The sequence below is a fragment of the Cyprinus carpio genome, unplaced genomic scaffold (genome assembly GCF_018340385.1).
Source record: "Cyprinus carpio isolate SPL01 unplaced genomic scaffold, ASM1834038v1 S000006739, whole genome shotgun sequence".
Taxonomy (NCBI): domain Eukaryota; kingdom Metazoa; phylum Chordata; class Actinopteri; order Cypriniformes; family Cyprinidae; genus Cyprinus; species Cyprinus carpio.
This window is the reverse complement of record NW_024879338.1, coordinates 1038366-1050126: the sequence shown is the minus strand read 5'-3', so window position 1 is coordinate 1050126 and position 11761 is coordinate 1038366. Positions and strand designations below refer to the sequence as shown.

The 11761-nt window shown below is 35.3% G+C and overlaps 1 protein-coding gene across 1 annotated transcript; it reads right to left on the bottom strand.

The window, feature by feature from the left end:
- Positions 1 to 1908: 1908 nt before the first annotated feature.
- On the bottom strand, positions 1909 to 7859 carry LOC109088567 (extracellular calcium-sensing receptor). Its single transcript, XM_042755656.1, has 6 exons — positions 7771 to 7859; positions 7383 to 7668; positions 6676 to 7255; positions 6218 to 6339; positions 5881 to 6004; positions 1909 to 2816 (listed from the first exon to the last, which is right to left on the bottom strand). The coding sequence occupies exons 1-6, from the start codon at positions 7857 to 7859 to the stop codon at positions 1909 to 1911; spliced, it is 2109 nt and encodes a 702-aa protein (XP_042611590.1).
- Positions 7860 to 11761: the final 3902 nt, after the last annotated feature.

The following is an 11761-nucleotide window of genomic DNA, read 5'->3' as shown; positions in this document are numbered from 1 at the left end:
CATCTAAACTTGAATGAGGCATTTTAACCCGGTCTGGATCAGCCTTCTCTTTTAGATAGAATAAATCCTTTTGTGGGAGTGTTTGAGCTTTGTAAATCTACAGATCTTATACATGCACAAATAGCTAAATAACACACTAAAGAGAAGGAAAAGCTACATAACACACTAAAGAGAAGGAAAAATAGAAATCGCATCATATGACCCCTTTATAGGGAAGACGACTGAGTGGTTATGCCAGATTCGGTATCAAGCCTTTGGAATCAGCTTTACTCTATGTATTTCATGCATCTTAGCAAAAACTGTAGTAGTTTTAATGGCTTTCAGAGCCACCCTCCCTGGCAGTAATGCCATGAAGTTGTTTGGCCCTGCTAAACAAAGATCAAGTGTAATCTTGTGCACTTTTGTGCAAGCACTAATTTGCATTATATGGTAATCAATGAATCCCTCTGTTGCATCAAACAACACTAAGTTCATGATAGCAACTATGGTTGTTGAATGTAATGTGGGATCTAAAATTTTGGTGTGTGCTTGGATATATCGGCTTCCTATCTTCCTTGTGTTTTTTACTGGCATTTTTGGCCAGAAAATTACCAGACAGCTTTAATGAGGCTAAAATCATCACATTCAGCAGGCTTATTTTATTTATTTATTTATTTACTTATTTTTGTTGTGTGGATAACCTTCATTCCAGTTTATGTGAGCGCTGGTGTAAAGTATATGGTTGCTATCCATGTCTTTGCTATTCTAGCTTCTGCCTTTGGTCTCTTGCTGTGTATATTTGCTCCTAAATGTTATTATTGTACTTCTAAAACCCGAGAGAAATGACAAAAAGCAAATGATGAAGTAATAGTAGTCAAATGAAATCAGTTAAGAGGCCCACTCATCAATTAAAAAATAAATAAATAAATAATAATATACACTTTGTTGTTGTTGTTGTTATTATTATAATAACAATCATTCCAAATGACAAATTTGATACAACTCTTCACAGTTGTTTCTCAAAATGTGTACTAAATGCTTTGTACAGTATTTAGGATTAAGAGAGAGAAATGTTTAAATGATCACAACCTAAAGGCCTGGTTTCACAGACAGGTCTTAGACTAAACCAGGATTAGGTCATAGTTCAGTTAGGACATTTAAGAAATTTTTATAAATGTACTTAGAAAAAAAAAGAAGAAGAAAAAAAAAAAAGAAAACATTACAGGTGTGCATCTTGAGACAAAACAAAGGCACTGATCAGTCAGTGCAAAGTTCTTTCAGTTGAAACAGCTCAGACTTACATTTTAGTCTAAGATTAGGCTTATGCCTTTTCTGTGAAAACGGGGGAGATAGTTTAGTGCAATGATATAATTGTTGACGTAAAAGCTTCCATTTTAAACACAGTCCTGTTAACAACTAGGCCCTGCTGCTGAAGCATATATCTCTTTATCATGCACTTAAATGTTCTTATTGACATGAACATTTTGTATGCTACAATGAAACACAGACATAGAAAATATAACATTAATAATAATAATAATAATAATAATAATACCTTTATGGGTAATGATTGTTTATTTCCAAATAATGCTGTTAAAACAACTGTTTAAATAACTTTAAGTACCCACTTACAACAAAAGCAAATGTATAATAATAATGGTTAATTTGCTAATACTGGTTAAGGTCTGGGTACTAGATAGCATTTATGATTAAATCTCATGTATCATTGTGATCTTAGCAGGTAATTTCTGAATTTTGTAAAAATGTTCACAACCTCTAAAGTCAAATGAGACATTTAAATTAGGCTGCGTTAATAGCTGCCTTTTTGCCTCTCTGCTTGCTTGTCAGTGCATAAATACATGGCAGGTATTGGCAAACAATAAGACAACAATTAACATTATTATTGTTATTATTATTTTTAATCATACATTAGAGACTAGTCTTTTGAAATTTCCCCATCAAGTGTTTTTTAGTATTTCTCTCTGGTTTAATTAGAATAATGTAACATTTTGGCACAAATATACATGAGAGTAAACCAAAGGCAGATGACAAAATTGCAAAAATCTCTACTGCAACTGTATACTTGCCAGGTGAGCTAATATAAGCAGGTATAAATGTTGCCCAGACAGCACAAAATATAAGCATGCTAAACGAGATGAATTTGGCTTCGTTAAAATTATCTGGTAATTTTCTAGCTAAAAATGCCAAAATTGAACAGATTGCTGAAAGAATACCAATATATCCTAAAACTACATAAAATGCTACATCTGAGCCTGTGTTGCATTCTAAAATTATTTTTTGATTGTTGTACTTCAGAGCTTTGTCAGGAAATGGTGGGCTTATTATAAGCCATAGAACACAGATGACTATTTGAATTGCAGTGCATGAGAACACAATGACTCTTTGCTGTACTGGCCCAAACTTTCCAGCTAATTTATTTCCTGGTAATGTGGCTCTGAAAGCAGTGACAACTACTATGGTTTTCCCCAAAACACAAGAAATGCAGAGAGCAAAAGTAACACCAAATGCTGTATGACGAAACATACATGACCACACCGTTGGCTCACCAATGAATGTAAGAGGACAAAGGAAACAAAAGAACAGTGAAACAAGTAATAGTGAGCTCAGCTCTGAATTGTTAGCTTTCACTATAGGCGTTTCTCTAAAGTGTATGAAGATAATCATAGTCGCTACACTAAGGCTGGCTCCAAATAGTGATAGAGCAGTCAGAATGATCCCCATTGTTTCTGTATTAGACAAAAACTCTGTCATTTTCATGACACACTTGTCTCGTCTCTCATTTGACCAGTATTCTTCAGGACAAAGAATGCAGTCTGCTGCTCCTAAAAAATAAAATAAAATACAAAAGGCAAGTAAAGTATGTTAACAAAGATATGAAAAATATTTTTGGTACACATTATCTTTAAGGTGTCTAGTATTAATATATGAATTCAAATATACTGTATTCAGTTTTGTTGAGTTTGGTCATAGAATGAGTAAAGATTTTGATGGTCACAATAGTGATCGTTGGGATAACACTAGGGGTGTAACGATTCACTCATTTTCTCGATGCATCGATTACAAACCCTGATGATGCAATGCAACGATCTTGAAACATCGTGAATCGCCAATTTCAGACAGTAATAGATTTAAATGCTAAGAATCAAATAAATCGCGATTTCTATAGCGATTCAATGCTTTCAAAATATATACACATTAAATTACTACAAGCAGGAATTAATGGAGACCTTAAACAGTGTTCGAGCCTCACATCTCTCTTTCACACACTCCAGTGTTTACCGCCTGTGACTATCACAGGATTGTGCTCGCACTCCATTCGTCTCACTAACACTTTTTTTGAGCAGCTGATGTGTGATCTTTCCTTAGTAGCCTACTCGTGGCCAGTAATGCTAAAGTGAAGTAGTTTTACTTTTGTGTAGTTTTTCAATGGCTTTCAGTCACACAGAAGACATTACCTGAGTAGTTGAAGGCTGCACATTTATTGCATGGACGGAGCAAAAATCTAAGTGTCTAAAGCATACACACAGTTCCATTGAATGATACGTGTTTTAACAATGTTGTTGAACAAAATGTACAAAGGAAACTGATAAAATAACCACAGCATTAACAACAACCTCTGTTGCTATAGCAAACAGACATTGGGTGCATTTTCTTTCAGGATCATAATTCGCTGATGGAGAGAAAAAGTTAAATACTATAGCATTTTATTTTATGAAAATGAGATGAAGTTTTCACACTGAAAGATAAGTGATCTCACGCTTATAGAACTTAAGACGTGCCAGGCTATATCTGCAGCTAATTTATGAATGATGCAGTGCTAATTGACATATCATTTATTACAGTACATGAACTATAAAGTATATTTTCTTATACCTTATTTTGTGCAGAAAATTTAAATAATTGTTTGTAGTATATAGAACAATAATAAAATTGCCATTTGGAAAAAAAATTATATATAGATTACAAATTATTGATTATTGTACAGCAGTGTATTTGATTTCTTATAGCAAATTGAAAGTAAGAGATAAGAAAATAATTCCTTGTAATAAATAAATAAATAAATAAACATACATAAAATTATTGTATTTGACATTTCTGTCAGTTCTGAAATTATGGCTACACCCCTGATGTGACAAAATGTTAGCCTATACGTAACTACTTTTAAAGCTCTCAAAGGTGTTTTTTTTTTTTATTTTTTTTTTTTTTTTATACTGGCTTACATAAATTTCTACATATGCCATGTCATGCCATACCATCATTAAACTATCTTCTAACAATGGACAAAAGTTTTTTTTTTTTTTTTTTTTTTTTCCTGTAACCTATGGTTCTCTAACCATAAAGGCTGCTTTGTAATTTGCCTCCTTACTAAGCATTTAATGAATTTAGGGAAAACATTTAAATAATCCTGTGAATGCACTTAAAGAATGCAGAATCAAACTGTTAATCGAAACAAATCAAATTTAATTGTGAATCGAATCTAATTCGAATCGAAAAGCTATGAATCGTGAATCGAATCAAATCGCTGTCTACCAAAAGATTCACAGCCCTAGATAATACACGGTGCACACAATGCCTCAGCACTTACTCCTGATTAGTGATGTTACGTTCGTGAACAAATCGTCATTTTGAACTAATATTTTAGGTGAACGAATTTTCTCATTCACGTAATCCATTGACACATATTTCTCGTTCAATGATACTCCCTCCATAGCGGTGCGGTGCTATTAGCAGTGCATGCGCAGATCCGTGAACCGGGTAGCTCTGTGAACTGTTTCATCCTGTCAAAGAATGACTAAACCTTGAGCCTATTGCCTTCGAGTGTGAGATGTGATGGAGCATGTGAGTTGTTGAATGTAGTGAATGAATACACCCTTCACTGAACAAGTTCCTTTTGAGTCTGAACAAGATCGAGAAATCTTCTCATTCGTGAGCGAAATGACCGAACTGGTACATGTCGTTTGTGAACGAGTTGAATGAACTGGTACATATCTCGTTCATTAACAAAATGGAGAAAGCGGATGCAAAGCGCAATTATAGGTACTGTGCACATACGCTTGTTTATATATTCATATTTAGCATACAGAACATAACTCCACATTCAATCCCCAATTTATGAATGTGTAAATGTCTGAGAATAGCTTGTGATTTGGTCATCTGAGCAACTTATTTAAACTTTATTTATTTAATTAAATTATGCACACATTTTAATAAATCCAAATCAGTTTTTTTTATAAGTAAATATGTTTGTTTAAGATACTCTTTTTTGCCAACTCCACCACTACTCCTGATTTTTCTCAACATGGAAACACAAGAGCTGTCAGACAATACATACATGCATTACTTGTAACCCAGAAAGCAACCGATGTTGGCCCAGTCCCGGCCCACATCTGGCCCGCATGGATTTCACGCAGTACAGATGTGTGCCAGATCTGGGTCAACACTATGTTGCTGTTTGGAAATGCATTACCCCCAACACTGCATATAAATCCAGTTGCAGTTGTTAGTGAAAGCTGCACTAAAATGTTGCAATGACAAAACATTGCACCAAATTAAAAGTTCAAATGTTACAAATAAGTTACAATATTGACATTGTAATACTGGTAGCACTAATATAGAAAATTTATGATATAGGCCTACTGTATGTTACAATAAAGTAACAATTTTTAAATATATTGATGTAAAAAAATATATTATTATTAAATATTTATTATTATTATTATTATTATTATTATTATTGTTATTTATCTCAGTATTCCTATAACTGTTGTAAAGGTTGTTTTATTTATTTATTTATTTTATAATAGTAACAGTATTAAAAATAACAAACAAAAATAAATAAATAATGATTATTTAAAAGGGTTATTACAGGTGAATGGGTACCTGTTGTATTTGATATTGAACCATCAGCACATGGGATGCAGTCAAAACAGCAAACAGGCCGTCCTTTTATTTGGGCTTTTCTTGTGCCATTTGGGCAGTTGTCTGAGCACACTGCTTTTGGTATCTGTCAAATGAATATGCTTTAGCCTATTAACAACAACAACAATAATAATAATAATAATAATAATAATATAATAATAATAATAACTAAGACATGTTTATTCCGAGTTGTAAGTACCAAATTCCCTGTGTTCCAGCGGATGTTGTCCTCTTTTACTGTAAGTTTATATGTTCCATCTGTAGATGTACTGAAATATCCCACAGTTACATGTTGTACCTCTCCATCTCTTAGCTGCCAGTTTATCACCTCGTATGATGCAGGTGGGTCTCCATTCTCATCAAAGAATACATTTTCTCCATATTCATCTACAAAATTCACACTCTGTAAGTGATCGCTGACTGGAATTAAGTATTATATAGTTAATAAAACTGTCAACTTATGATGTTTAAATGTTTTGATAAATAAATAAATCAACTTGCTCACCAATTTTGGAGTTATCTGTGATACATTTAGGCACTGTCTCAAAACATTATTTTTATCTCTTTGGCAAAACAACAATTTGTGAATAGCATGTGCAATTGCATACACAGCTTGATACACATTATATGTTACTCTTACTTGTGTTACGTCAAAGAATTTGTCTGTGTAATTTAGTTTTTCTTCTCCTGTGCACATTTGGCTGTTGAGTGTAACATTTGCAAATGGCAGGGCTTCACAATTAAGACATGGTTTACAGCCAACCATTGTTTCCCAGAAGTCACTGACAAAAGTGGATTGTGAAGGAAAGTAAGGACTGATGTTTTTCAGGAAAGTTCCAAGTTTGGGCATAGCCATTTTTCGTACCACAAATCCAACTGTGCCTCCAAAAGACTTGAACATTTCAGGGGTAGAGGGCCTTGCTGCAGTTACCCAGGCTTCACTTGCAATCCACTGGATTCCTGTGATGTTTTGGTTCACAGTTTCTCTCATTAGAGGATAGAGATCTCCCTCTGGCACAAATGCCAGGATCACTTTTACTGTAGATTGTTTTATCAATTCAACCACTTCAATGATTTTACTTTGGGGATATGTCCTTAAAATTGTGCCTACAAATGCTATGCAAACTCCCATTTTTTCCACTTCCTTTGTGAAGGCTGAAATCCCATTTTTTCCATAATCATTGTCAGACTGCAAAGCTCCAATCCAAGTCCATCCATATTGTTTTACAAGAGAGGCCAAGGCTTTTGCTTGGTAGTAGTCACTTGGAATTGTACGGAAAAATGATGGATATTTTCTTCTATCACTCAGACATGCACATGTTGAAAAGTAACTCACCTAGATTAAATGAGAAAAAATAAAAAAATAAATAAAAATAAACATACAAATTATGAATGGCCTTTATTACATTATCAGGAATACTTAAATGCATTTACACTGCAGGATTGATTAATATTACCATTACCATTGGCACTCTGAATGGTCCAAGTGTTCCGGCAACAGCTAAGGACTGCGATGAGCCTGATTCAGCTACAAGAGCTGTAAGAGGAAGGTGACACTGAGTTGTAGATTCCTCTTCCTTCTGCTCACTCACCAGTGTGAATGCCGCACGTAAAACATTAGTGGGAGAAGCACAAGAATCCATTATTTTATAGCCCAAAGAAATGTTAGGAAGCAAACCCTCATCTTGGTTTATCTCATCTATTGCAAACATCATGACTTGCGTCCAACGGAAGGCACGTAGGTCAAATCTGTACAGAAAATTTTGCATAAACAGCAGTGTATGCCTGAATCTTGCCAATAACTTTTTTAATAATTTCCCATTTGAATCACAAGTATGCTTCTGCACTTACCCTGTACAATTAATCCTTTGCATTTTTCTCTCAAAAGAGGCAATAACATTTTCTTGTTTATTAAAAATGGGAAAAATTCCTCCAATCATAATTTCCCCTGCTTTGAAAATATTAGGCATTTCAAATTTACCGTGCAACTGACATGTTGAAACTGTGTGCATGAACAGCAGAGAGAAAAATAGCAAAATATTAAAGCTTCCCATAGCTCAGAGGTGGCTGAGAGAAGATAAGACTGAGTTCTGCTGGCTTTGTTATATACAGCTCTTCTACCCATAGTGAACACTGGCCCATTATTACTGAAGGTTTTCCCCAGTGAGCTGTTAAGCAATACGTGCACACAATTCTCATGTTGTAAATTAATAGTGATTGTGCACTTTTTTAAACCGCTTATATGTGTTGGTGTTTGTCTCCTTTACATGCAATCTTATATTACTGTAAGTAAGAATGAAGATCAGTAATTGTGATAACTGTAAATCATTCAACTGTGTAAATCTATGTGTATTACAGGTAGAAGCTTTGCAATGTGATTAGTCAGGGAAAGTGGCAAATTATTTGTAAGATATTTATGCACTAAATTAAGTTTATTTGTTTGTTGGTTTGTAATGTTAACAACAATTTCAGTTTAGTGTAATTCCATTATTATTATTAGGTTATGTTTATGTTGGAATAGACAACTTGATTTTTTTTCACAAAGAAATGGGTGGACCTTATGTACCTAGGATTGGTATTATAAAACCATTAAATATTTGCTGGCCCTAGCATCACTTACCTTTATCTTGCTTTTTTTTTCAACTTTTTCCACTTCTCTGCACCAGATAGATATTGCCGCCTCTTCATTTCCAAATATTACCATGTGACTGACACACGCAAACTTTATCAAAGCTATTATTACAAAGCATTAAGTCAAGTCAAGTCGAGCTTTTTAGTCATTCTGCTACATGTGTGGACATACAGTATAGTGGAATGAAATGTCATGTCTATGGTAGTCTCGCATAGCCTTCATACTGAAGGTCTGGAATTCATGGAAGCTTTCATTGGTCAAGGCCCGCCCATGAGGCCGTTTGATCGACATGTCAAACATCTAATCACAGTTTGTTTAGCTTAGCATCAACTTTCGGGGAATTTAACTGTCGCCACAATAACAGATTGGTGTGTAAAACTCTCGGACGTATTTGAAAGATTCTATGCCGCAAACTTTAAATATTTCACATACTTTTGAAACTCCAGTGTTTAGTTGATCATGATAAGCGCTCGTCGTCACAGTTATAAACACAACGGCTTTCTTCTTTTGTGAGAGGGTTTGGCGTCACGGCATCATTGTTTGCAGGCGGAACGTTAAAGAATGTGACACGCACGTCTCCTGGAAATCCTGTAGAATTCAACCAATCCGATGATGACTTCAACACTCCTGAAGCATTTCCACTTTTGTGTCCCATGTGCATCAGATGTTTAGCCAATGGTCTGTGGGCATGACGTCTGAGGCTGAGTCTATGGAAGCAAAATAATGCCAGATGCAAATTTCGATCCATTTTATTTCACTTTCCAAATTCAGTGGTTAGAATTCAGCAGAAAATTTGCCATTGCACATCCGGGAACTGCCAGAATAGCAGAAGAGTACCGATGCCTAATCTTCAGCTGCTGTCAGTTACTCACCAGCAGGTGGCACAAGCGGCTGTTGATGAAGACCAAAGCAACAGGTGGATTTAGTGATTCATTCACAAAAACTGATCTGCAGAAATGGAGCAAGCGCTATGCAGAAGTTTTGATTATTGGTGCCAGTATAAACGTGGAAAAGCTGACTGTGTATGTTTAATTCAACATCTTTGCTGTTTCCCGTAGCCTACATGTAAGTAGCTTTCTCTACCACAAAGGAGATTACAATGCTTTTTTACCCAATGCTGAAGTACAGAACTAACATTAGATCTGAGGAAGACATATATTGCTTTCGTTTGCTTAGTTTCCGTAACATTGTATCATGGCTTGTGTGATGCTGTGCTGTAATATTGGGATTCCCCTTATATGTCACACTCCAGGATTCCCAAACAACATGTAATGAAGAAAAAAAAAAACATTTTGGTGTATTAATGTATTTTTTTTTCTTCTTAAAAAAAGATATTTAGTCAGTTTGAGTAGATTATTTATTTACTGTAAACGTTAATTTGAATAAATTATTGGACTTCGTTTTGTAATGTGAGGTAAATTTGTGGACAGTCCCTAAAACAGCCTAGGCGAATATGCAGCGAATATCAAACCTAACTATCGCGTTTCGTATTCTATGGGAGAAAAAAAAATGGTTTGGTGAAACTTTGTGGGTTATGGGCTCATATTCTGTGTTCATCTGCTTAAATGTACATAATATACAGTAATATATTTTATTTATTAGATGCCGAATTTAATAATTTATTATCACTGTCTTGAGGCAATAAACGACAAGTTCCATAACTTGCATTCATATCCTCATCTGCCTGTATATAGTTTGCATCATCAGTAAGATCTGAATTTGGAATTTTTAATAGCTGTCATTGCATTAGTGCACTGGGCCGCGTAATGCTTTTTCTTTAACAGATTTCTGAGGTAATATTTGGTAGTTTGTTTATTTTTTATTTATTATTTAACTGTCGATATAGTTAGCATAATCATCAATAAAGTGTATTCGGAGATCCGAGGTCTTATATCACTGTATTAGTGCACTGACACGTCGTTGGGGAATCCTGGAGTGTGACATATATATACATATATTAGGGAATGGAAATGGCCTATAAGTATATATCTTCAGCCATCTAGTGGTCATTTAATATATTTTTTTTATTTTAAAATAATTGTTTGCTTTCCTTCATTATGAAAATTTTGTTTTATACATGGGGGCAACCTATGAAGGATGAACAAATATTGTCACATTAAAAATAACTTTCAAATTCGGTTATACTTAAAGCTTTGAAGTGCTGGGTAAAGTTGTGTAAAGCATTTAAAAACACTCAAAAACATTAGACCATTTCTGCCACAAGATGTTCCTGTGGTTTACTATGTTAAATCAATGGTGAGCGGTGGTGGAGATTTGTGTTTATTGAATAATGTTTTTCCTGGTTTCCACATCAGTGGCGTTTGTTCTGATATCTGTAGCTTTAACAGAATTCTTCACCAAATTTGAATGCTTCTCACAAGATTTCACAGAGATATTATTGATTCTGTGGCGAATTCGACTGCTTTCTTCACACTGTACCTCCCAGCGCTGTGTATATCAGTGTCGCATGATCGAGATCAGCCCGCGGCTCCGGCTCGAGCAGATAAATGGTATGCGCTGAGTAGCCCAAAGGAGTAGCGCGGATTTGTTCCGCTTTCGATTCGTTTATCCAATGTAGCTCTTGTAAATCAGTCATGATGAGAACGCAAGGCTGTTCATTCCATTTTCGGAACTGAGAAACAACCTTTCTTTGATTAAATGCACATTGCGATGACGTCACGGGATGCGTCCAAGCCCAAATTCTGCAGAAAATTTGCGGCAATTACGAAAATGACGGAGTATTCTTGATTTTGTGATAAATTCAGCGATCACAAAATCGCAAAATCCTGGAGGGACTGTAATGTATTGCAGACTATGGGAAACAGCAATGATACTGAATTAAACATACACACAATCAGCTTTCCCACATATTTATACTGGCGCCAATAATCAAAACTTCTCCTTAGCGCTTGCTCCATTTCTCCAGATCAGTTTTTGTGAATAAATTACTTAATCCACCTGTTGCTTTGGTCTTAATCAATAGCCGCTTGCACCACCTGCTGACATCAGATGAAGATCATGCATCGGTGCTCTACTGCTATTCCTGCAGCTCACAGATGTGCAATGGCAAATTTTCTCAGTAGTCCCTCACTGCAGAACACAAGATCCAGGGGGTGTGGTTGGATCCACATCTAGGGGGTGGAGACGGGTAGGTTTAGGGGTGGAGATGGGTTGGTTTAGGGGTGGCGGTGGGTGGATTTAGGGATTGGG

Coding starts and splice junctions, on each gene's coding strand:
- LOC109088567 (XM_042755656.1), bottom strand. CDS start 7,859: ATGATTGGAGGAATTTTTCCCATTTTTAATAAACAAGAAAATGTTATT. Junction 7,256..7,382: donor GACCATTCAGAGTGCCAATG/GTAATGGTAATA, acceptor CATTTAATCTAG/GTGAGTTACTTTTCAACATG. Junction 2,817..5,880: donor TTCAATATCAAATACAACAG/GTACCCATTCAC, acceptor TTTTAGGAGCAG/CAGACTGCATTCTTTGTCCT.